Source organism: Tubulanus polymorphus, unplaced genomic scaffold (assembly GCF_964204645.1).
Source record: "Tubulanus polymorphus unplaced genomic scaffold, tnTubPoly1.2 scaffold_25, whole genome shotgun sequence".
NCBI classification, from domain to species: domain Eukaryota; kingdom Metazoa; phylum Nemertea; class Palaeonemertea; order Tubulaniformes; family Tubulanidae; genus Tubulanus; species Tubulanus polymorphus.
In genome coordinates, this window is record NW_027437432.1 from 2,422 (window position 1) to 29,967 (window position 27,546).

Here is a 27,546-nt window from a genome sequence, read left to right on the forward strand (position 1 = left end):
AGAAAAATTATAGGACGGAAACAACAATTATATTCGACAATTTCATATATCACAGATCTCTGATATTAAAACAATTATACAATTTATCATATATAAATATCATCATTACAAATAAATAAATAAAAGACTTATCCTAAAACTGGCACCAATAAAACAAAACAAAAGAAAAATAGTCAAGATTCTAAAATCCGAATGTCTCGGAGCAATGAAGCTATAATGGGAGCTTATTCCTTAAGAAAAATAAAATATAATTCCAGTATTTAACAACCTCCACACTGCCCCGACGCGAGACATTTTCTAGTAAATAGTTAGTTCCATGGTTTAGTAGAAAATATATAACAGGATTTGTAAATTTTTTATAACCAAAAACCCAGTGAATTCATTATAGAGAGACTGATATTGTTTTAAGGCTGAATACATTCAAGTTTAACCCTTAGATGCTAATCGAATGTGAATGATGAGGCCTAGTATATGCCAGGCGACAGTGGTCAGCGTGTGAGAGGGGTTACTGTACAGAGTGCTAGCAACAGCCCAGCCCGCTGCGCTCGAAGGCTTCTACTGAGGGCGCTAGCTGCAGATGGTGGTCTAACGTAACATTACAATTGTTGTCTAAAAACCTAATTTCTACTACGAGCAAATAAACACATAATATCAATATTACAGTGTATTACATTTAGTACAATGTATAATGATGTATTACGCTGTATTACAATGAATTACATGTTGTTCAGTTTTCACGATATTGAAACAAATACCGATTATAAATACATAAAATCTGTATTCAAAATGTATACAATTTTTCCTTTATCAATATCAAAACCAATAAAATGAATACAAATTACATTTTTTCATGAATAAATTATCTAAATATCTATATTTGATATTTCTAGGTCATGTGACGAGCTGAAACATGTGCGACTGACATGTACATGTTTTATTATGTTGTATTTCCCTAAAGTAAAGAGAATTGGGAGCAAAAATCGGTGACAAGACACAGAGAAATATAATAAACACCCAAGTCATCGGCAAACAGTTTAACAACTCATTGAAATTCTTCTCTCCTTAATCAATATCGATCTTTTCTCATTTTTCTAGTTTTTGTTGCCAGGGGTGACTGGAATTTCTCTAAATAAGGACTCGTTAATTGAGCGTTTAAATTTCCTGAAGCTGAAAACGGACGTTTATTTACAGATAGTTTATCTTTCCTCGCGCTGGTGCTGCCACCGGCTCCGCTCCGAGATTTACTACTCTTGATAAATAGTTTTGGCGACCCGCTGTTGCTCATACCGCTGTGTTTCGGGGATGTTAAACCATCGCGACTGTGACCGTTTATGAATCCGTTGCTAGGCTGCGGATGTAGTGTCGTTATAGCGGGAGTCGAATGCTCACTAGAGGGCGTATGAATCAGTAAACTCGCAGTTTTCTTACGATATTTTGACATATCTGAAATTATAGGTTTTTAGTTTATAGAATTTCTGGTGAATTTGAAGCGATCAGATCGAGAGAACTGGACCGATATATTACCGAGGAATTCTGAAGTGATATCAGTACTAGCGCCATCTATATCATCTAAACCATCTACTTCAGTCATCGTCGTGTAAAGTGTCTGATCGAGAAATGCAGAAAATGACGAATAATCAAAACTGCAGTTACGACCTTGCCATACGAGATTATCTGAAATATTTAAAATTAAAGATCAGTCTTAGACCATGGGTTATAGATGATTGTTCATGATATCGCGAGGCAGGTTAATTTATACATTTCACTTACTTTGTGGATACATAATAGTAATGTACGGAACTCCTTGAATCTTTAATTTCTTACTCAAATCCTGATCTTTTCTTCCTTTAGAAGGCGTGCTTTTCGGAGTAGAAGGATCTTTATTATCTAATCCTACGATTTGACCGGTTGTATGTCTGATTATTACGTCATCTCTCCAACCATTCTTCATTAGAACGTGAATCAATTCCTGACGTTCAGCGATTATATTACTGTCTAAACCAACGGCAACCGTCAGGAAATTGCACTGAAAATCATTTATTTGAATCCAGTTTCATGAAAACAGAATTGAAATACAATGAGTAATAAACAGAAATGTTAACTTACAGTTGTGTATTTCTCTTTAGCGAATTTGAAGAAGTAACTGGCAACTTTCATCGAAGCCAAACACCTGAAATACAATCAAATAACACGAATAAATGAGGTTTCACGAAGGCCACTCACTTCCCCTCAGAGAACCGTAGCTCTCCTTCCTCGCACAGGAAACGTTCACTTACCAGTGAGTCCAGAATAAGATGACTGTTGGTTTATCGGTATTACCAGCAATCATCGGTTTAAATTCTCCATCAAATACATCTCTTAAAGCGCAGGGTGGTGCGGGTACGGGCTGTGAGAGGGCGCCCTGGTGAATCGGACGGTTTGGCGTGTGCATCTCCATCCTATATGTATCTGGATAGTGACAGCAGCCTTGTGACGGAAACCTACAAACATAAACAATATCATTGCAGTCACTGTAGTAAATACTGATGTCATACAGGCATTCAAAATATGAAGAGACCTTAATTTCAACATGAAACATCAGTTGAATTTGTAGAATATCTCAAATTTTCAAAAAAAAAACTTTTGAGGAAATGAATATTTATAAGTAGAACTTACTTGGATTCTTTATTGTGCATATTATTGAGACAGTAGAATGAGAATGGTTGGAATGGATGTGTTAATAATTCGACTATATTTGACTCGACACTGTTTGCGTGTGGTTTATCAGCTATTGCTATCATACTCAATCTGTGACTAGGTTCACCTAAATTCAACTACAAAACAAACAATTCATTTATACAACAGTTGCATATTCAGTTATGGTAACAATGCTTAAATCAAGGAATTCTTTTGAAGAACCTTTGAAAGAAGAAATGTATGTATGACCTGATCGATTGAAATGTTAGTCGTGATCTGCGTGATCCAAGATGGCCACCAGTAATTCTACACTTACCTTGATTCTGACAGTTTTGATGCCAGCGTGTAAAGTACAACCATACTGTTTACCATCAACCAGTACTTTATAACCACTGACATTTATATCTGCATTACTCTGAGGACATTGCCAACTGACATGTGCCAACAGGTGACCTGAAAGAACAACAACAAACAGACCTCATACAGTTTGTGAGGGTTTCAGTTGCTTATTAACCAGCGGACCTAGATAAAGTGATGCTGCACATTTAACTGCTTCAACTTTTGAGGGGAGGGGAGGGGGAACAGGAGGAGGGGTGTCTGTTAAATGTATAGTTCAATCATTTGAAATGAAGTTATCTCGAGTCAAATGGTATAAACTAAAAACTGTGTATTTTGATTGTCTAATCTACGAACCTGTATAATGAGCTAATGATGAGAAACAATCCTCTAACATGTCTTCAACAAGCACCAGACTTTCATTTACTTTAGAACCAACCTAAAAAAATATAAAATATTTCATTAACCAACGATTTCATTCGATGAGTTCCAAATCAGTCTCAGAAATGTCAAAATTCATTTTACCTCAGAATCGAGTTTCTTCGATGATTTATTTAAAGTCAACAATCGATCTCGTTTATTCAATAAATCACACGTGATTTTCTCGATTCGTCTGCGCTCTTCTAAACCGACGACGGTGATAGCAATAACCGGCGGATCCGGACTTAAAGCCGGTTGGATCGAGATCGACTCCGACCGACTAATTTCACTCGTTCCGTGAACCTAAACAATAACATCGAAAACCAAAATTCAAAATAACTGTCAAATGGATCTAAAAATAGTAACTAACATCCAGCCCCCCCCCCCTTGAAGTCTCTCTCAAATAAACTAGAAAATCAATACTTACCAGAACCTCAAGATGCACCCTGTAAGTTCCTTTCTTTAGATTCTTTAATTCAGCGACTCTAGTTTCAGGATGAATCGGACTAACAGTCTGTACAACTTTATCAGTTCCTTCTTCCGTACAATACAACTAGAAATTATTGATATAACATGAAACCATTTACAAATAGCAAAAACTACCAGGGGAGAGTAACAGTAATAGTTGAGTGATTTTACCTTAAACTGTTTAATTTTGACACCTCCCGTGCAGTAAGGATCAGTCCAGCGAACTCTTACAGCATTTCCTGTGATACTTTCAGCTTGTGTTAACATCGGTGCTTTTACTCCGGGCCACGTGACAAATAACGGTTCTGACGGTTTACTGTGTAGTTTCTCATTAATACATAACGCCTATAAACATAAACACATGTGAAATACATAACATCCACTTACACAACATCCACAACTGTGGAACTGTGGAGTCCAGAACTGACAATATATACCTGTATCTGGAATGCGTATTCCATGCACCATTTTCCGTGTGTAAATGTATAAGTGAGTTGATCAGGTCCGAGCATGGCTTCAACAACTCCATTTACAAACACTTTAAACCCACTAATAACACCCTCACCATACGTATTAATCTTATCCCATTCAATCGCGATATATTTGAAGTTACAAGCTCTGAAAAAAATATTTGAAAAATTCGATGAATAGCTTAGAGAGGAGAGAAGGGGGAGAGAGGAAAGAGAGAGGAGAAAGAGAGGAGAAAGAGTAGGTACCTGAGAGATAGAACTGGTGTATCTGGTGGAGCTGAAGTCTGAACTACAATCCGTGATGATTTCTCTAATACATCTTTATCTTCACCCAAAACGAGTAAATGAATAAAATGATTTGTTCCCGGGAAACAACCATTAATGATGCAATGCTGCTGATTGGATGCAACCGTTACTTCTTTTTGCTGAAATAAACATGTCGAAAAATGTATCAGACATTCCACGTGTCAGTTACAACTGAGTCCACAGATCCACGTGTCAGTAACAACTGAGTCCACAGATCCACGTGTCAGTTACACAGACTCGGGTAAATCAGACATTGTACAAACCATTGGTTGTGCCATACTGCTCCATTGTACTTTATAACCAGTAACTCCCTCTGGTGTTATATATCCGGACCAATCGAGATGAATCGAATCATCGGTTGTTTGTATTGATTTTAATGGAATGATGTCGTGATCTTCCTCAGCAGACGTATATTCTGAGAGATGTAAGCTGCCAGCTTCTGGTAGATAGCTAGCGCCGTCTTGTGTACTGATATATAACGTATTAGACAGTGCCGATTCACTTCCCGATTCATTTATAGCGATTAGATTCACTTTATAATGTCGATTCGCGCGGCACGGAATCACTGCTTTATGGTGTTTATGAGTCAATGATTTACCAACTCTTTTATCGTCTAAAAGCAACTGTGGATAAAATAGATTCATACTTAGTTAAAAATCAACAGCAGCCGCAGTGAGAGGGACAGGGTCAGGGTCTGGGGCTGGGTTAGAGTTAAGGGTTAGGGGAACAGTGATTGTTTCTAACCTGATATCCTTTGATTTTATTTTGTCCATGAATTCGAGGTTCTCCCCAAACAATACTGAATTCATCACTTTCAATCGAGCGTAAAAATATCTCCGGAGCAGTGGCGACACCTGGTATCAGTACTTGTAAGTGCGGATAATTCGGCGTGGTCGATTCTTTTTTATGGATCACTTCTAAACCGAGTTCATAAATGCATCTACAACAAGAACATGTCAAACTCAGACCAATTTCTTAGTGTAAAATCATTCAGTTTAGTTGTATCAATATTTTATACCTGTCCTCATTCACAGCTATTGAACATCTATTCACATTAGAATCTAATACTTTACTCTTTACGACTGGTTTCTGTTTATTGTAATAATTCACACGGAATTGTTTGATTTTATCGTTTTGTTCGTGTATTTTCCAATCGAAGTAAATTTCACCTCCGCCGGTTTGAGTCGCGGATCTAGGAACAAATACAGCACTCATTTCAGAAATACAACCTGAAAATAGAGAGACCAGAAAACTGGGTCAACTGTGAGATAACTAAAAGAAAACTGGGTCAACTGTGAGATAACTAAAAGAAAATTGGGTCAACTGTGAGATAACAACAAGAGAACTGGGTCAACTGTGAGATAACAACAAGAGAACTTGGTCAACTGTGAGATAACAACCAGAGAACTGGGTCAACTGTGAGATAACAACAAGAAAACTAGGTCAACTGTGAGATAACAACCAGAAAACTAGGTCAACTGTGAGATAACAACCAGAAAACTAGGTCAACTGTGAGATAGATGTTCTGGTGATGTGAATAGCATTCAAATTAACACGATTGTGAAATTGATATTAATGAATAAATCTCTCTTACCGGGATAAAGTTCAGGTATCGACACTGACACAGATTCAGACATCGATTCATCATTTTCTATTTGTTCATCTCCAGAAAGACTGACGAAACTGGTGCGAGAAATAGAGTCATCTGTACCGGAACTAATTACAGCATCTTCACCATTCATCTGTTTATAAATATTACAATTAGAAGCACATCACCCTATGACATCACTATATCAACCTATGACATCACAACTGACCTTTCTCTTGCGATCTTTCTTCACCTCATCGACGCACGTTACAGCTGTTAATACAATACTGTATGTTTTACCTCCTCTACATTTAGTGAGAGTACACGTCTGAGCGAGAGGTGATAAACATCGGTGGAATTTACCGTTAATAATCAGTTTATAACCCTGTAACGAACGTTGTAGTAACCGTGGTGACCCGTCACACCGATATTTACCGATTACAGAGTATAAAACTGGTTTATTCCACGCAAGTTGTATCGTATTCTGCGTGTAACCACGGATACCGATTACGGGCTGTTCGCACGGAGCTCGCGTACGTATAAACAACGAACTCGAAACGACGTGAGTCGTCCGTCTGTTCATCATTTCAGTCGTCGTCGACGACGATGAGTCCATTGTTGTTTTAACGCTAACGATCGCCTCGACGACGATTTTATACCGAATTCCGGGCAGTAAATTAACGATCGATATCGTATTATCACCGGGATTTAGATTCATGTGATCGGCTGTATTTAATTCATCTTGTTTACGAGGATATAACGGAGCCTCGGACCACCGGACGATCTGACCTAATAAACGATTCGATCCATAAACGGTCGGTGGTTTCCAACGGATAACGATACAATCAGTATGTATTTGATCGGCTGATAGGTTATAGGGCGCGTCCGTTCCCGAGGTTAGAGCAATAACGGTAGCCTGCGGCAACCAACGATTGTCTTTCGGGATTAAACTGAAATCTTGCGGTAATTTCTGAAGTCGTTTCGTCTCGTCGCGATCGGGAAGTTCGTAAAAGAATTCTTCGGTTACCGTGGTGATCGTAACAATGTGTTCTACGCGTTCTCCGAGATTCTCGATCGTACAACTCGTCGCGTCCGGCAACAGATCTAACGTTACTATCTCAGGATTTGTCGCCATAGGAACGCAATCAACTCTCAAACCTACAAATAACAATCAAATCAGTTATCTATTTTCAAACTGAGCAGTTTGAGAACTGAAGAGTTTTAAACTGATTTATACCGATGACTTCAACTCCGTGCTCTTTAGGTGGATCCCAGGCTAGTTGAATACTGTGACACGTTGTAGCTGTGACTCCGATATTTTTAGGTGGATGCGGAGGCCTAGCCGTGTGAATATTCAATTTATTTGATTTTCCAGTTAGAATTAACGTGTTATTTCCGTTCTCAACGAGGTTCCCATCAACATCTACAACAATACAATCACACGAGTTTACTGTAATGTTTGATATTTTAGATGGATTATAGAAATGAATTGTAGAGTGATTACGGTAATCTGTCTACCTTCATCATAAGCCGAATAAGATCTGGTGCTTCTTCCTTCTATGATCACCGTATAAGTTGTGTCCGATTTTAGATCATCTAACAACAAGTGATCCTCTAAAAACAATGAGAGAGATTGAGAAAATCAAGGAGCTGCAACAATAAGGAGGAGATGGAAGGAATGTTAGAACAAACCTGATGTAATCTGACTGTTAATATCTAATTCGGGTTGGTCCCCTGGCCACCATGTGACTTCATAACTCTCAGGAGCTACGAAGTGAGCCTGCGGTTTGTTAGCTATAAATAAACACATCTCAGCGAGATTAGACAATTATTGAAATAATAATAGAATTGATTGAGACAACAATGTGAATCACAGTGAGTACTTACATGTATTCCAGACAATGAATGCTGAATGACCGGTAACTGTTTCACACCACACTTTAGACGGTGGTTGTACTAACCCTGTGTAGTGAACTGACAGTTTAGGTCCTGCCTTACAAGCTGTATACTGATCATGTTTAATATTATCTGTAAAAACATCGATGAAATAATCTTAAAATATCTGAAAATATGGAGTATCATTCATCAGTTTACAGAGAGATTGTTGCTATGGAGCCAAATTTAGAGTGAAAGAAAGTTTGCTAAGTTTAGTAGTGTTCAGTATTAGAACACGCAGTTCCACAGTTCATCGTTGATATTTGACTGTATAGAGTTTAAACATCGAACATTAACTGTTTCTAACTAAACCGAGAATTGTAGAAGAATTAACACTAATCAATGCCTGGTTTATAAGTTTACCCCAGTCATCTCCGTTCTCTAATTTCTCATTGCCCTGACCGACTGGATGTTCCGTCAATGCTATCAGTTGTAAAACGACTTTATCACCGAGTTCAACATCTTTAATAGTGAAATTCTGTACATCGGGAGGAACCACTGAACCATACAATTTACCATTCTTTAATATCTGATAACCCTGAAAATATACAATTTAAAATCCATCCAGATTTAGTGAACACAACACGTTGAATATTTCCAGTTTCCAGGGCCTTCAAATTCCCTGATTTGTTCTCGAGGTTTTTCCTCGTCAAACAGACACCTCTCTAGTGATCTATACTAGGAGGGTACTCTACAATCACGAGATACTCACAGATACTCTAGCGTCTCCGTATTGCTGCGGTGTTTGCCACGTGAGATGAATGCCCTCAGTATCGAGACCCTCAATTCGTAAGTTTGGAGATTGCGGTGGTGCTGAACTGACAACAGTGATTACATTAGACAATTGACTCTCAGATACACAATAAACGTGATCAGTTTTATTATCGGTCTTCGAGTAACCTGCATACGCCTGGAAAATACAAAAACACTAAACCATCAATAATATTTCTAAAACAAACTCTTCGGCCTAGAGTCAGAAATGGTTGAATTCAGGGAAGATTTGAGAAATATTTGACCTTCACTGAGACTTCGTAAGCTTGTCCCGGGATAAGATCGGTCAGATAATACTGATAACCATTCTTATCAGCCGTATTAACAGATTTCATTTCACCGTGCCATTTCCCATCTACAAATATCCTACAAATAGAAAACGCAATCCCGGTCAGACAAGCTTTATCTCCTCTACCCGTCGTAGAGCTACAGCCGAGCATTCGGCAATTTTGAAGGTCTTTTGAAATATCTCATAGCAAATAAAATTAACAATTTTATAATAGGCCACAGATATATTCTTGTGTTCCTAGAATAAGATGTTTCATCGATATTTCTGAAACACTGGATGAAGTACTCACTTGTAGTAAGAGACATCCTCTAATCGGGGAATACCTCCCGCTGTCGGTTTATCCCAACCAATCACAACCACTCCTTTTTTAAACGAAGGTTGTTGACAGATGAATGTCGGGGGTGGAACGTTCGGACATGTTACTTGTATAGTTTTAGACGGTAGACTATTCCCTACTGCGTGATCAGTAGTAGCTATCACTTGAATGTTTTTCGTGGTTCCTAAAATATCAAAATATTCAGAAATCATTCGAAATTCATCAATTCTAAAATATTGAAGGGAAAGATGGATTAAACACCGAGAGTTACATAAATAATCATATACAACAAGAGTAGATGATGATAAACTGACCTGGTTGAAGACTATCAATAACAGTTCTAGTAACTTTAGGATTCAGTTTCTCACCAAGTTGTTGACCATCGACCATTATCATAAAACCAGATATATCCATACCATCGATAGCTTCATAACCATCCCACTCTAAACACACCTGAACATAGAGACACATAGCTATAAACCACCTCATTCCATAGGCAGAATCCCATTCCATAGGCAGAATCCCATTCCATAGGCAGAATCCCATTCCATAGACAGAATCCCATTCCATAGGCAGGGTTAATTGCTCAAATACTCTTATGGCAGACTGGCAATTAAAGGAGGAAGGGAAAACAAAAGCTAACTGAAGAATTTCAAGGCAATTTCTTCGCAAAAAATCATTGGAAGTCTGTTAAACTAGTCAAACCAGGGAGGGGCCCAGGGTCAAGTTTTATATATAACATATGGCTTTACCAAGTCCACATCTTTTAACCTAGAAGCTTTATAGAAAGGCTGAAATAAATCAATGGTTGATAACAGATTGGTTTGTAACGTACCTGATAAAGATCAGCTTTATAAACTTTAACATGAGGAGAATCTGGAGCACCTAATGCTGTATAATATATCACAGATGAAGACACTTGTATTTCACCGGGCTGCCGAGCATCAACCATTGAATAATTCGCAATTACAAATATCCTACAATATACAAATCATTTACGTACTGGTTTTTTAATTAGTACATTTTATGATGGTACAATACCGCGTTTAATGCTATATTTACCTGTATTTTTGAGATGGTACGATACCATGTACGACGCATTCATTCTTATCAGCAATATTCCATGAATGTTGAATTGCTCTCGACATTTTACCATCAAATTCCTGATCACATTCAAAACTATAAAATAAAACACCAAGAAATTCGTATCAAATCAGCTCCTCATTGTTCGTCAAATCAGCTCCTCATTGTTTGTCAAATCAGCTCCTCATTGTTTGTCAAATCAGCTCCTCATTGTTTGTCAAATCAGCTCCTGTTTGTTTGTCTTGATTTGCAGTTTTAGGTTCAGATTCACAACCAAAATTATGCAGTTAAAATACTTTGTAAAAATGGGTTGCTCTCGATAAATGGGCCCCTCCCTCAGTTGTTTTGGCGGCTACAAATTCTATATGTGAGTGAAGAAACTAAGTTCAGCCTACCTGATATCACTGTTAACTTTCTTCTCAAATTTCTGTCCAATCACATTCACTACGTACAACATGAGTTTGTATGGTTTTAGCGGAGGATGTGGTAAACTCCATTCTATTACTATAGAATTCAACGCTTCTGGTTCCACTGTTACCGACGGCGACGGTAAATTATCAGCCTATACAAACACAACAATGATACAGTCAATAAAATACAATTAACAATGAGAGATGATTAGTGATTGCAATTCAATGTACCTCCATTGCTGTTCCAACTGCAGCTGATTTATCTTTCTTAGCATCAGTGGGAACAATTATAGCTTCCTCAACCTCAACTGCCGCAGCAGCCTCCTGTTGATTTAAACTCAAATCAGCAGTTTCTTCAACATTCACTACAGCATCACCTGCAAAACATTCACAACATTCTTATAAATCTATATCTCATAGAAATATATCAGTTTGAATTGTCTTTTTTTACCATAAATTAAAGAATTGAAGCTTTGTTCTAATATTTTTATTATTCAGTGAAGTTCAGTCCAAAGAATAGATTTTTGATAGAATTGGATCTTTAAAAAATATTCTTTTTATTATTTTCATCTTTATCAAGTGTAGATTTTTCACTTAAAAAAGAAATGTTTTATTTCTGTCATTGGAAAGTTCAAGATTCTTAAGTAAAGTGATGTTTATACAATAAATAAAATCAGCTGATTTCATCATGCATTCCAAATATAATCTGAAATAAAATCAGTTATTTTCAAATCTTAAAAATAGTTTTTTTTATTGTGAATGATTCAAACGAACAGTTGTGTTTGGTGCAGGAAAATAATCACTTCAAATATAGTAATTCTAGGTTCCTGATTGGTCTAGTTTGCTTATCATTATGCAAATAAACAATGATATAGCTGACTAACCCTAGGGTTAAAATGGAATAATCCTAAGGCCAAACTAGCTACTAACCCTAGGGTTAGAATAGACTGGCCCAAGGCCAAACCTAGGGTTTCAATGGTTTACTAACCCTAACCCTAGGTTCTGATTGGTCTAGAGTCAGGCCACACCTAGGGTTCCATAGCTATCAACCCATGGGTTAAAATGGAATAACCCTAATAACCCTAGGGTTAGGGTTGCTATCTTACCCTGGAGTTGCTAAAATGGAACAACCCTAGGTTTGTGATTGGTCTAGAGCTGGTCACCTGATACAAACCTAGCTTCAGAGTAAAGTGACAGATTGTTGTGATGTGATTACATGCAGCATAAGAGGATGTATTACTGTAATATTCAACATGAAAATGTTTTTGGTTCGTTTTGTGACACGAAAACTTTGTGAAAGAATGAACGCAATGTTTGTAACCCAATGATTTAGGGTTTGGACTGGAGTGGGTTAAAATGTAAAATCATGTTGAATTAAACAGAACAAAAGATACATATAAATGGTTTATCACAATGGGAATCATTTTCAAATCATCAAGTGAATATAAAAGCATTGATTTCTGTTGATTTTCTGTAATAAAAATAAAATAACTTATCCATGCCTGATTCATGCCTGCAGGTGTAGGTGTCGCCACCGTGCAGGTGTAGTGACAATTAATAAATTCTCAACCTTTTCTCTGTTTTTGTCGTTGTTTGACTTTTTCTCGTTCCAATTTATATAAAATCTTTCCCAGATCTTTTTTCTTTTTTGGTTTTCGCTGAGGGGTATCTAGGTCGCTGATATCGCCGATAGAAATGATCTCGTCGTCCCCAGCGATACTCTTCGTTTTAACTACATTGTTAACCTGTGATTTACGATGTAAATAGTCGACAGCCATCCGAGCCCCGGCGACTGTTTTTAGTTTATTCATCCACGGACCTTTAGTCGCATCAATCTCTAAAACATCGCAACCATTTTCTGATTCATCGCTAATAGAGGGCGCTGCTATCTGCTGGTTTACGCTACCCGCACCGCTATGTACTGAACATTCAAGATGGCCGCCATCGTTATCCAACTGATCAGATTCTTCATCAACTCGATCTACAACAATATTATCATCGCTAGGATGTATCGGTGCGTCTATTTGACCTTGAACTTTGACGTCTGCTGCGGGGACTTCATGAGAACGACCTTCAACTTCAATAGAAACAGAAAATAATATTTCTATACGAACAGAAACAGGTCTAATTTGAGCCCGTAAAATCTATCACAATCTACCTGACGTTTCTTCGTGAATTTCATCATTTTCTTCATCTACATTTTCATTTCCTGTTTTCATGCTTTCCTCCTCATCCTCATCTATAATTTCCTCCTCAATTGCGCTTCCATCATCTTCACCGTCATCTAAAACTTCTCTTAATTTACTCATCATATTGTTGAATGTTTTCTGTCTGTTTTCGCGCTCGGCTTGTGAAATTCTTCCCAATTGTTTCGGTTTTAAATCAGTGAGTTTATTTATAATTTCAGTAGCAATTTGTCTCTTATTCGATTTATCAGAAGATGAACTTTTAGTTCGCGTGATTGGTATAGGTGGCGTTGTTGGTTTAAATGTCTCATCGCTGCTGGCTCTAGGTTGAACTGGAGACAGGGCTGGTTTAAATCTCGGACCAGACGGAGGTTTAGAGTCAAGCGAACGGGGAAATCCAGCCGGTAAACTCACTACAGATGGTCGCCTAGCAACCACATATCTACTGGTTGAATCAATCGATGGTATTGTTGTGTTGCTAAGCCGTAACGGAGATCGTGGTTTTTCGATTGTTGGATCAGTTTTAACACGGCTTTGTTTTGGTGAAGTTTGTGGTTTAACAATTGAATCTTGTTTCACTATTTGTTTCTCTGTTTCAGGATCTTGAATTGTAGCTAAAGGAGCCTCAGGATCATCAGCTCCTTTCTCCTCTCCCACCTCTTCTCTGTCCTCTACCTCCTCCTCTACCTCCTCCTCTACCTCCTCCTCTATCTCAGGCTGAGTTATAAACTCTCCAGTTGTAGCTCTATTCAGTAGTCCACGGATACCAACAATGTGATGCAGTTTCCCAATTTGTCGATCGATATTCAATGATTTTCTGGCTACCGTCTGCCAGAATGACTCCGCTAAAGGAGGGGAGAAAATAGTCATTCAAATGTTAGAATTTGTTAGACAAACAGATAATGTAACAGTGTACTCTGGTCTCATAGATACAGTGTACAGTGTACTCTGGTCTCATAGATACAGTGTACAGTGTACTCTGGTCTCATAGATACAGTGTACAGTGTACTCTGGTCTCATAGATACAGTGTACAGTGTACTCTGGTCTCATAGATACAGTGTACAGTGTACTCTGGTCTCATAGAAACAGTGTAACAGTGTACTCTGGTCTCATAGATACAGTGTACAGTGTACTCTGGTCTCATAGATACAGTGTACAGTGTACTCTGGTCTCATAGATACAGTGTACAGTGTACTCTGGTCATATAGATACAGTGTACAGTGTACTCTGGTCTCATAGATACAGTGTACAGTGTACTCTGGTCTCATAGATACAGTGTACAGTGTACTCTGGTCTCATAGATACAGTGTACAGTGTACTCTGGTCTCATAGAAACAGTGTAACAGTGTACTCTGGTCTCATAGATACAGTGTACAGTGTACTCTGGTCATATAGATACAGTGTACAGTGTACTCTGGTCTCATAGATACAGTGTACAGTGTACTCTGGTCTCATAGATACAGTGTACAGTGTACTCTGGTCTCATAGATACAGTGTACAGTGTACTCTGGTCTCATAGATACAGTGTACAGTGTACTCTGGTCTCATAGATACAGTGTACAGTGTACTCTGGTCTCATAGATACAGTGTACAGTGTACTCTGGTCTCATAGATACAGTGTACAGTGTACTCTGGTCTCATAGATACAGTGTACAGTGTACTCTGGTCTCATAGATACAGTGTACAGTGTACTCTGGTCTCATAGATACAGTGTACAGTGTACTCTGGTCTCATAGATACAGTGTACAGTGTACTCTGGTCTCATAGAAACAGTGTAACAGTGTCCTCCGGCCTCAGAGATTTGAATATTTGAGTAAAAACTCTTCAATGAAACCAGCTTCCAAAAGATGGCTGCAAAACCACTAAATCTAGTTAGAGCATTACAGTGAAGTTTAGAGATTGTGTATTACTGAGTTACTGGGTTACTGGGTATTACAGAGGTATTACTGAATATTACAGGTATTACTGAGTATTACAGGTATTACTAGCTACTTTAACAACATTGACAATTAATATTACATAGAAACACTGAAACCATTAAATACAAATAGTAACTACAGGGATCAGTTCTATAGACTGGATCAGTTCTATAGACTGTATCAGTTCTATAGACTGTATCAGAATGGATCAAAATCCAGAATTTTCAGTCACAGAACTGAATACAGATTGAACTGAACCCTGCTGTTATTAGCAGTTTAATTGAGGAATATAAAACTATTTTCTTACCCTGTTCTGTTTTACCATTATTTTCGATTCCCTCTTCAGTCATCACAGGTACTGCTTGTTCAGCACTAACTTCTTGTTTGATTATTACATCTTGACTTATTAGTTCTGGTTCTAATTGAGCTGCTACAAATAAATCATTAATCACATCATCAAATTCCAACAAATCATCTAATAATAGCACAGTAGGGTTTAACAGTAGGCTCTATCAATAGGCTCTATCAGTAGGCTCTATCGGTAGGCTGTAGCAAACAGATTTTCTGATGCTCCTAATTTTGTTTTATTGAGGCTTCTTTAACAAAGCTAGGATTCGTTCAATATATTCTTTTCCAGATGGAAACCTATTCCTACTGAAAACTGTGAAACATTTCTCAAATATCAGTCAAGTTTTTAATTAGGACAGTAACTGTGGAACTGTGTAAGGAACGTACGTCTGTCCATATCTGGTAAATATCCCGAACCTTCACGAACTTCCACATATTCCGAATACATATCAACATCATCCGTTCTCAACTCAATATCCGGCAGGTCAATATTCTCTGTATCTAATGGCAACGATAGTTCCAACTGATTGGACAGTTTCGGTCGTAAACTTAAATCTGTAAATAATATATGAAATTATATAAATAAGTGATTAGACTGCGTTGAACTGGGATTGAGAGAGAATGTATTCTTACTATCACCAGCTGGTATAGCCATTACTGCTACTCTATACACTATATCCAACTGACATCCTTCTATTACTACTTTACATCTCTGACAATCTTCATCGGGTACAACCTACAATCATTCAATATACAACCTACAATCATTCAATATACAATATCTACAATCATTCAATATACAATATGTTGATAAAGATTTAAGTTAGCGAATGGTTTCATTGTTTAAAAGATTCAAACATGTCATCGGACGCCAGTTTCTGAGAAGTTGGTTGAACAATTAAAAATATATATCTGATTGTTTAAACTTCAAATTTTGAGCAACTGGACTCAGCTCAGGTGGATTAGAAGTAACTGGACTCAGCTCAGGTGGATTAGACCATTACGTACCATTCCTCCACATTGTTTTCCGTTGAGATATACTTTATAACCGGCTACTGGATATTCAGGAGTAGAGATAGACATCCAGATAATAGCCATAGCGTTATCATTATCAGTGATGCCTAGTGATATTAATGGACCTCCAAGAGCTGTTGTCTTATCACAATGCATTGTCTGAAATATTCAAATATCAGTTCATTTCCCAAGAATCCAATTTACCGAAGAACTATGGAACTGTGGAAATTATCCTGGACTCAGTTCTACTGTTGTGAGTTGAAGTTTGAACTCTTGAGACACCTTCAATTCTTTAACACAAGTAAATAAGATTTATACTCAGAACTGCGGAACTGGATCCTAAGGGATGATTTAGGTTCGATATTTTGTGCACAGAGTTGACTGGGAAACTGAAAACTTACCAAATGATTAGATTTATGCGGTAGAAACATTTCTTCTTCGGGGAAAACTTCCAACCAGATATCGTATGTACGTCCACCAGCGAGACCTGCGATATTTAAACTGTGGTGATTGTGAGGAAATATCTCACAATATGAGATTCCATTTAGATATATCTGAAATATCAAATTAGACAAATGTGAAATGATTGACAATGAGAAGATTGAGAATTCGTTACGTTTAAACAGCCCTTCAGTTTACCTCATAACCTTTGATCAGATGCAAACTTTCTTGAGGAGGTGGGTCCCAGAAAACTTCTAAAATTCCAGGTCCGGTGAAACAGCCTTTTATTTTCGGGATACAGCCCCACCATTGCCAGGTTTTTGTCTGCAATAAACGTATTAAGTAAATGAAATACCTGCGGCAAGCGAGGATTTATAGTTACTCATCTTTCAATCAACTTTTCTCTTGATGTTTATGAAAACTTACAGTAGTTTCTGCTGTATCCAATTCATCGTTTACCGGTTCGGTATCAGACGCCTCTGATTCACCTGATTCTTCATCTGATATTTTACTCAACACCCAAAAACGTCTGCAAAAATACACATAATCACAATCAATTCATCTGCATTTGAAAATGGAGTCTAAATTGTGAACAAAAACCAGCACATCAATCCAGCTCTGACTCCATAGAGTTAAACATTTCAAAATTTGGACCTGTTTCGGGTAAAGGAACTAATTGACAAACCTGGAAGTCATGACATCGCTTTGTAAACAGGAATCACTCACAGCTAAAGCTCTGATTACAAATAAACCACTTTCCTTCAATACAATTCCTTTATCAGGTTTATAAATCTAGAAAACAATAAAATAAAATCAGTTTCTCTGAAAGACGATGAATAGAAATATCAGAAATGAATGATTGAAAGACCTTTGATTGTTGTCTATGAGGTTCAGGTAAAGATCCGTCTAACGTGTAGAATATCTTAGCGTCCACAGTTTGACAGGTCAGTTTAACGACGTGTCCTCGATCACAGACTCCACCGATCTTATCAGAGCAAATATCAGGACAATCGGTCTTTTTACCTAAAATTGATGAGAAATACCTGAGAATCCTTTATGAGAAACAAAACCACGTCAGGATTTAAACATATGAACCCTGAATTGATGAGAGACCAGTGAAAGACTGATGCATTAAACCACTCGGGCCCTGTACCACTCGGGACACTGTACCACTCCGGCACTGTACTACTCGGGACGCTGTACCACTCGGGCACTGTACTACTCGGGACGCTGTACCACTCGGGCACTGTACCACTCGCACACTGTACCACTCGGGCACTGTACTACTCGGGACGCTGTACCACTCGGGCACTGTACTACTCGGGACACTGTACCACTTGGGACGCTGTACCACTCGGGCACTGTACCACTTGGGACGCTGTACCACCAGAAATTCTTACCTTCTAACAGAACCTGTACAGTTCCAGCGAAACCCGGAGCACCTTGAGACGCGACACAGAATTCTCCAACTTCATCAAACGTATAGAGGAAGCTGTTATTAGGAACCGGTCGTCCGCTGTTGAATGATTTACTGCCTTGTATTACACTGAGTGGAGTCTACAAATATACATACATCATATATACATGTACATCAGCTAAATACATTATACATGTGCACAACAGATGTATATAGGCGATACATACCTCACTACTAGGAGGGTTCACATGTACTATATTGTGTTCCTCTTCTCCGTTGTTTTTCCAAGTCCACAAAACCGACTGACCCTAAAACCACGAACCCAATAACTGTTAGTTTATCATTAAAAAGTGTACAGCAATTCAAACAACTCCTTCATGAATGGTTTATATATTAAACAACATTTCATCAAATAATCATCGTGATGTGGTAGCTACTGATAGCTGTTCTTGGCTGCCACTCTCTTCAGCTACCCTTCCTTAGACTCCTTTCCTCTGACTCCCTTTCCCTGGCAGCTTCCCCTCCTTGGTCTCCCCTCTCCCTGGTTTCCCTTCTCCCTGACTCCTACCCCCCTGAGCTAGGTTACAAACAAACATACCTTTAGAATGTTGACTTTAGTCGGATTGAATCCTTTAGTTGAGACCTGAACCGCAATACAATCATTACCTTCATCTACTATAACAGTACTGATCTTAGAATCATTATACTGAGACTGAAATATTATAAATAAAACAATTTATCAATCATAAAGTAACAATGAGAATGGAGAGAGGAGAGAGAGGAGAGAGAGGAGAGAGAGGAGAGAGAGGAGAGAGAGGAGAGAGGAGAGAGGAGAGTGGAGAGACACAAACCTGATCTTTCTTGCCCGGTTTAATAAATGCTTTGCTACAGAAATGATAAATTCCACTGTTTGCAAATGAGCGATTCATACAGCGACTAAAATACAAACAGATTTATATTGATTATACGACTAACGCTTGGTTCCTGTTTCACATCCATTCACAGAGAATTTCGTATTCTAGCAAAGAACCACAGTCAGAAGAAACAGTAGCTATATAGAATCATTCTTTGAATAGTCTGATACAATCTCGACATTTTAGGATTAAATCTAAAATCTCAAAGCGTTTCTGAAATATGTTTGTTCCAATCACAGTTTAGTGAGACTTACCGCGGAGCGTGAGTACCGGGCATCGACGATATATTCAACAATTGATCAACTGATTCTATTTGTTGAACGTCGTTTTGTTTCAAACCTTTAAACGACCAACAGACGACATCGTTAGTGTTTATAATTAGGGGATCTGGATTTAACGAGGTTGAATTAACAGCGATGTTGTGAACTCTCGGCTGAGATGAGACGACTATAGCACCGAATACCTTCGCTATATTAGCACTGAAATATATATGTAACATGTGAGACACTGGGCCATGTTTGTACATTACTGGGGTCGGTCCGAAGTGTAGTTTGAGGTCCTATTACGAGTGACAAAAATTGTCAAATTGCCCTTTTTGGATTTTACAGCCCCAGAATCATTGAACTATAGATAGAGGTTTCTATGTTTACCTGATATAATAGTAAACACCAGGTGAAGTGAACTGATTGACGTAAGCAGACGGACAATCCATCGCAGCTCCGCTACAGAATCCATCTTTAACGTGAAAACCTTGATGAGACACCTATGATATAATAATATAACTACTGGTTATACAAACACCGAGTCCTCACAACTGAGCAGGTCCTCACAGCTGCGCAGGTCCTCACAACTGATCAGGTCCTCACAGCTCAGCAGGTCCTCACAGCTCAGCAGGTCCTCACAACTCAACTGGTCCTCACAGCTCAACTGGTTTATAGATATTTTAGAGCATTTTATAGAGCATTTTTCTCAGTATTTTTACCTGGATAATGTTGTGTTGTTTTGCGCTAGTTTGCCAAACCCACCAAACTCTATCATTACTGTGCACACTGAGAACCTTCGGTTCAAATCCTTTATCCGTCACATGAACCGTGTAATTCTACAAATATACAACAAATATATAGTCACTTCATCCGATGAGAACATAGATAAACTATTAGGAGGAAGATGGATAGATAGACAGACAGATAGACAGGTAGATAAACTACTAGGGGGAAGATGGATAGATAGACAGACAGATAGACAGGTAGATAAACTACTAGGAGGAAGATGGATAGATAGACAGACAGATAGACAGGTAGATAAACTACTAGGAGGAAGATGGATAGATAGACAGACAGATAGACAGGTAGATAAACTACTAGGAGGAAGATGGATAGATAGACAGACAGATAGACAGGTAGATAAACTACTAGGGGGAAGATGGATAGATAATACTTACCCTTGATCCAGGATTGACTACGACTGATGAAGTAGAAATGTTATTAGGACTATCAGCTATTCTATAGTGATATAATCCAACTGCGTTTAAACTCGTAGATTCAAATCCGACTAAAGACTTTGTCAAAGCCGAGGATTCATCTAGAAATTCACATTTATCTGAAAAATATGATTGCAAAGTGATAGTTATATACAGAGGGAGGGAAAGAGGGGTGACGTAAGAGCCGCTCCTCGGAATGAAACGATGACTTTTGAGTCTATTAGAACATTAAGTATCTCTTTTATGGTCCTGCTTTACCCTGCTAGGTAGCAGTCCATCGAGGTCCCTAATTCTATCATGTTACTCATCACAAAATTATGATTTAATGATGAAACAGTAGGACTTACTTTTACAATCGAAAGGTAGAGCCTCTTTAGCGATAGGAGATAGACTCCGTTCAACTTCAACGAGCGAGAATGTAGTTTTATTATCTAATAAACTGTTAGTTTTCCAGCTCCACCAAACCTGATCGCCGGTCTCCACGTACTGTAAGTCTGTTATTATACAGAGATTCAGTGTTCAGTTTATAAATAAACGAAATAAAGAATACAAATCCGACAATTAATGAAATATCTGGTGTAAAATAAGCAGATAATTCATCAATTGTATGATTAATAATTTGTCTAAATTGAATATTTTGAAAACGTTAAAACTGGGTGTGAAATATTGAGACACGAACCTGGTGCGAATCCTTCTGGAGAAAGTTCAATGAAATGTTGTTTTTGTTTTGGACGTACGATGATCGTCCCCAGATATTCAGCAGCTTCATGGAAACTATGATCGGAGTAATAATATACTCCAGGAGTTTTAAACTCATGAGACACTAGTCCACATTTACTCGGTTGAGGCCATTTAAAACCATCTTTCTTTTGCTGTAAATATATCAAACAGAAACATTCAAAACTGGATCTCAGTTTTACATTTGATGACATTTAAAATTAGTTCAATTTGAACATTTCCCAGTTCAACAGTTCTTACTTAGAATTGACAACTTAATGGATTAAAACATTAAACTAATCTTAACTCATATTTCACTGACAAATGTAGAACTGGAAATGTGTGACTCACTTTAAATGATTCATCTGGATTGTGGTTGAGATTTGGAGCCTCAGTTTGATAAATACAATGATGTTTTTTGACGTTATTTTTATCCCACGACCACCAGACGCGATCTCCTTCCTCAATCAATAATATCATCGGTTTAAATGTTCGATCTTCAACTTCTATTCGATGCTCCCTAAAAATAAACAGATTCTTCATGATGTCAACCAGTTCAATATGAAACAAACAGATTCTTCACAATGTCGACCAGTTCAATATAAAACAAACAGATTCTTCACAATGTTGACCAGTTCAATATAAGACAAACAGATTCTTCACAATGTCGACCAGTTCAATATAAGACTAACAGATTCTTCACAATGTCGACCAGTTCAATATAAGACAAACAGATTCTTCACAATGTCGACCAGTTCAATAAACGACTCCTGTGTTAAAACTTACTTTTGTGAAGCTCTAACTCGAACTATTGTAAGATGTTTTTTATCAATAGTTCCAGCTTCAGCTTGGAAATAATAGATACCAGGATTTCTAGAAAACAGTAAAAATAGAAAATTAATCAGTCTCACAAATTACAGTCATCCAAAATAAACCAAACTGGAAACTAATAAAGAGCACATCTTACCTGAATTCATGTTTGTAAACACCAGAAGAAGTTGCTATCCCGGTTCTAAAAATAAATCATTTCATCATCAATGCGGTTCAGTCAGATGGTAACAATTAACACTAGTAAATGTAGATAGACGAACAGCTAGAATATAATTGATATTTTACCCTGATGTATTTTCTGGTTTGATAATTCCACAGTGTTTTGAGCAATATTTCACTTCATACATGAGATGTTGTATTTCACATAGTTTCCATTGCCATTTCACAATCGTTCCTTGATCAATGTGTAAAACTGGATTAGTAAATCCTGCGTCCGTTAATTCAGCTGTTAATTCTTTCCTTTCTTGAACGACGACGATCAGAGGGGTACAGCGTAGTCCGGCACTAGAATTATACACATAAAAACAATGACGATCAGAGGGGTACGGCGTAGTCCGGCACTAGAATTATACACATAAAAACATTGACGATCAGAGGGGTACGGCGTAGTCCGGCACTAGAATTACATATACCAGTTTAAAGAGAGCCAAGTATACCCCGTTCTACAAGAGTTGGATTTAACTATCTTTAACTGTTTGAAATATCAATAAGTGTTAAACCTGATGTTCAGAGTTAAATATTAAAGATATAACCGTTAAAATGAGTTGATAATTTGACAGTAGAGGTAAAATATCGGAAATAAACTTAACAACTTATATTCTAGAATTAAACAAACAACAACTGCGGAACTGGATCCTGGATTCTTCAGTCAAGAGACATGTTTTTTACCTGACAAATTTATATTCTCCGGCTAAATTGAACTGATGTTCATAATGACCTTCTTTAGTTAACGGTCCGCTGTAAATACCGCCGGTAACCGGTCGAAACTGGTCTCCATCATGCACTACCTACAAATACAAATACAAATCAAAACTATCAACGTATAAACAAGAGTAATGGATCTGATATTTCTGGGCGCAGTTTCTACGGGTAAATCCTCAATCTAGTTATAACCATGGTTATAACTGACAAATTTCAAACCGTTCCCAGGGACTATCTGTCTTCCATATCTATGAAACCGAGCCCTGATGTTTAATGGTTACATATTGATTTCTTAACGACAAAAACAAGAAAATCATTTATTTCGCTACAAAAGAAATCAATTTTCTACTAAAGGTAAAATCTGCATTATTTATTGAACTGTTCCGTTAAACAGGTCGATCACGATCAAGAAAATAATAGTTCCTTAGTAACTGCTCAACTGGTCTCATCTGTTATGGTAACCAGTGACAGCGCGATTATTAAAATGACCTTCACAGCATTAATTAATGACCTTCACAGATATAAGATCCAGATCAACAATAATTTACTGAATATATTCTAAAATCATCAATAAACTAGTATCTCGTCAGAGTTTGTATCGGCACTAGATGACTCGTAGAGTATAGTAGTAGCTTTATTGATAAAATCATTTGATTCTAGATTTCTAGATAGGTTGGCGCCTAAAGGGAGTGTAATATTAGCAACTGTTGAGTTAGTGAGATTGGATGGGGACTGATGGGGGTAGATACTGTACAGTGTGATGTCACCGACTTCAAACAAACAGCACAAAAAAAAATATCAGCCGATATATTACTATCAGATCAGCGTAACCCATGGCAACAGAGAATATAAACGGAGTGATGAATCTATTTATAGACACAGATTCACTGACAAGGAGTGGGAAGGGGAGAGGAGTGGGGAGAGGGAGTTAGTAGAGAGGGGTAGGGAGAGGGAGTGGAGAAAATGGGGAAGTGGAATGTGTCTAAGAACCCCAGTGTGGTCTAGATTTACACCAGACCCCGACACACTCAGACCCCAGTGTGGTCTAGATTTACACCAGACCCCGACACACTCAGACCACAGTGTGGTCTAGGTTTACACCAGACTCCGACACACTCAGACCCCAGTGTGGTCTAGGTTTACACCAGACCCCGACACACTCAGACCACAGCGTGGTCTAGGTTTACACCAGACCCCGACACACTCAGACCACAGCGTGGTCTAGGTTTACACCAGACCCCGACACACTCAGACCCCAGTGTGGTCTAGGTTTACACCAGACCCCGACACACTCAGACCACAGCGTGGTCTAGGTTTACACCAGACCCCGACACACTCAGACCCCAGTGTGGTCTAGGTTTACACCAGACCCCGACACACTCAGACCACAGTGTGGTCTAGGTTTACACCAGACCCCGACACACTCAGACCACAGTGTGGTCTAGGTTTACACCAGACCCCGACACACTCAGACCACAGCGTGGTCTAGGTTTATGGTAAGTTTCACATGGATTGTGCTGATCTCTATTACCGGTATAATATTATATGATCAGATTAAAATGTGTTGTGTATTTTACTAAGAGGATTAGAGAAACTCAAACAGAAATCAATCACACGTTTCTACTGCTTTCTACTGAATTTAATCCTCCTTCACTGGCAATTCAGCTGCTGATGATGGGAGAGACTGGGGTACTGATGAAATTCAGCTGCTGATGCTGGCGCTGGTGATGTTGGGAGAGACTGGGGTACTGATGAAATTCAGCTGCTGATGCTGGTGCTGGTGATGTTGGGAGAGACTGGGGTACTGATGAAATTCAGCTGCTGATGCTGGTGCTGGTGATGTTGGGAGAGACTGGGGTACTGATGAAATTCAGCTGCTGATGCTGGTGCTGGTGATGTTGGGAGAGACTGGGGTACTGATGAAATTCAGCTGCTGATGCTGGTGCTGGTGATGTTGGGAGAGACTGGGGTACTGATGAAATTCAGCTGCTGATGCTGGTGCTGGTGATGTTGGGAGAGACTGGGGTACTGATGAAATTCAGCTGCTGATGCTGGTGCTGCTGATGATGGGAGAGACTGGGGTACTGATGAAATTCAGCTGCTGATGCTGGTGCTGGTGATGTTGGGAGAGACTGGGGTACTGATGAAATTCAGCTGCTGATGCTGGTGCTGGTGATGTTGGGAGAGACTGGGGTACTGATGAAATTCAGCTGCTGATGCTGGTGCTGGTGATGTTGGGAGAGACTGGGGTACTGATGAAATTCAGCTGCTGATGCTGGTGCTGGTGATGTTGGGAGAGACTGGGGTACTGATGAAATTCAGCTGCTGATGCTGGTGCTGGTGATGTTGGGAGAGACTGGGGTACTGATGAAATTCAGCTGCTGATGCTGGTACTGTGATAAAACTGACAGCTAATGAAGACTGACAAGATCCGGCTAATCACTACTTATAAAACACACATTGACAACGTGTAAGTGCAGTGAAACTAACCACCCTGTGGGGGGGGGGGGACTGACGGGACTGAAGTGGTTCACAGAGAGAGAGAGTGGCTGTGTCCTCCACTTCATATTGATATTTACAGTGGAAATTGCTCACTATCCACCTCTATACAAACTACATGTACTGGGTGAGAAGGTGTCGTCATTAGTAACTAATCATAATTTTACTGAATTGTTGAGAAGAGAAGTTCATCATTAGTAATTAATCATAATTTAGTTTTCACTTCACCCGTGGGACAGGGTAGGATACTAACACGCAATGGAACAAGTCTCATGATGGATGGATGGATGATCGACATAGTGTTATCCATATAACCCTCAAATCGTGTTACCTTGTATAATCCTCAAAGTGTTACCCCTATAACCCTCAAATAGTGTTACCTGTATAACGTTATAACCATTTCCAACCGGATCATCCCAGGCAAATGTTAAAACCTGTCCCTCTGATAGTGTTACCGCTTGTAATGAAAATCCACTGCGAGATATCACTACAATATTCAACGGTCCTGAAATATAAAATATAATTCCTCCAATGACATCATCGCAATGGTTGGTTCTAAAGTAGATCGGGTTTAACTCATTCAGGTTCTTACCTTTCCGTTCATTGTTTAGAGCTGAAACTTTTTTCCATGTTTTTTGACTGGCAGCTGACCGGGCGGATAAAACAGGTCGACTGGTCGCAGGTCGACTGGTCGCGGGTCGACTGGTCGTTGTGTTACTAGTCGATTGTTGAACTAGTTTAGGAGATTGACGAGTGGATGATGAAACGACTGATCCGTTACCGGACGGATCCACATCACCTTCAACTGAAGCTCCCGTTCCCATTATTTATCAATCAATATCTAATTTAAATAAAATATCAATATTTTAAAATTAAAAATATCAACAATTGAAATATGTTTTTTTTTATGAAAAAAATAGCGTTGACTCCAAAATAAATATCAGACAATGTAATATTTTCAGGTGTGTTACTTGACTTCCTGTTACTGATTACACCAATTATCAGCTTAGTTGCCCTCGGCAACAAACGACTTTATACGAACAATGTATTTCTAAAAGCGACAAAAAATATTGAGCAGAAATTTCAGGCGTCTTTGATTTTGATAAAATGAATGGTGAGGAACAAAAATTTGGAAAATGAGACTAAAAGCTAGAATTTTAATCTAATAACAAGAGAATTATTGATATGTGACTGATAGAATTCAATCAATATCATTTACTTCAGATAAACAAATAATTATTAAACATATTGAACGATTTATTGTCATTATACAAATATTACCCACACTTACTTATACAAACAAGTGCCGCTAATATTCACAAACAAGTGCCGCTAATATTCACAGACAAGTGCCGCTAATATTCACAAACAAGTGCCGCTAATATTCACAAACAAGTGCCGCTAATTCACAGTATAATTTGGTACAAATTCCATTGTTTAAGAATAAGAAAACCTACCTGAAATGAGATATCATAGTGAAGCAGTGTACTGTGTTTGGTTACTATGCTTTCATTGAACACACCGCACGGCACTGGTACCTGCCGCCCGCCCAGTAACTGTAATTAATAAATTAAATATTTATTATTTATTTCAACACGATGACTCTCCCCATACACCCCCTTTCTCTCTCTTAACTCCCTATTGGATATATAAATCAGATGTGCTATGACTTGAAGTCTAACTGTAGTTACAAATACTGCATGAATATATCTTCAAATCTCAGTGCAACAAAACGAGCAGATTCCGGTCTATAGCTAAATATAGAGAGAATCTTCCTCTAGATGATTAAC

At 38.4% G+C, this 27,546-nt stretch overlaps 1 protein-coding gene across 1 annotated transcript; it reads right to left on the reverse strand.

The window, feature by feature from the left end:
• On the reverse strand, window positions 1-27,247 carry LOC141914462 (uncharacterized). The gene is made up of 60 exons (XM_074805684.1): window positions 27,214-27,247; window positions 26,349-26,597; window positions 26,137-26,261; window positions 23,225-23,343; window positions 22,622-22,840; window positions 22,473-22,517; window positions 22,292-22,378; window positions 21,857-22,025; window positions 21,468-21,660; window positions 21,136-21,282; window positions 20,750-20,907; window positions 20,291-20,407; window positions 19,959-20,071; window positions 19,563-19,787; window positions 19,246-19,330; window positions 18,993-19,106; window positions 18,622-18,702; window positions 18,378-18,534; window positions 17,846-18,000; window positions 17,663-17,769; window positions 17,404-17,506; window positions 17,176-17,301; window positions 16,938-17,090; window positions 16,531-16,695; window positions 16,162-16,258; window positions 15,910-16,077; window positions 15,482-15,604; window positions 13,227-14,099; window positions 12,639-13,145; window positions 11,300-11,445; window positions 11,054-11,220; window positions 10,638-10,754; window positions 10,411-10,552; window positions 9,890-10,028; window positions 9,549-9,759; window positions 9,216-9,336; window positions 8,912-9,109; window positions 8,563-8,737; window positions 8,152-8,292; window positions 7,957-8,058; window positions 7,783-7,878; window positions 7,502-7,687; window positions 6,494-7,422; window positions 6,271-6,418; window positions 5,695-5,905; window positions 5,421-5,616; window positions 4,940-5,299; window positions 4,617-4,795; window positions 4,338-4,518; window positions 4,072-4,245; window positions 3,860-3,985; window positions 3,538-3,735; window positions 3,370-3,451; window positions 2,993-3,129; window positions 2,656-2,813; window positions 2,277-2,480; window positions 2,107-2,170; window positions 1,771-2,026; window positions 1,525-1,674; window positions 1-1,443 (listed from the first exon to the last, which is right to left on the reverse strand). Exons 2-60 carry the CDS (start codon window positions 26,578-26,580, stop codon window positions 1,067-1,069), a joined length of 11,034 nt encoding a protein of 3,677 aa, XP_074661785.1. The 5' UTR covers window positions 26,581-26,597; window positions 27,214-27,247; the 3' UTR covers window positions 1-1,066.
• Window positions 27,248-27,546: the final 299 nt, after the last annotated feature.

Excerpts from the sequence above, each read along its gene's own strand:
- LOC141914462 (XM_074805684.1), bottom strand. The coding sequence starts at position 26,580 with ATGGGAACGGGAGCTTCAGTTGAAGGTGATGTGGATCCGTCCGGTAAC. Across the intron at positions 19,331-19,562 it reads CCCGGTACTCACGCTCCGCG|TCGCTGTATGAATCGCTCAT; the intron begins GTAAGTCTCACT and ends TTTGTATTTTAG. Across the intron at positions 7,879-7,956 it reads TAACAGTCAGATTACATCAG|AGGATCACTTGTTGTTAGAT; the intron begins GTTTGTTCTAAC and ends CATTGTTTTTAG.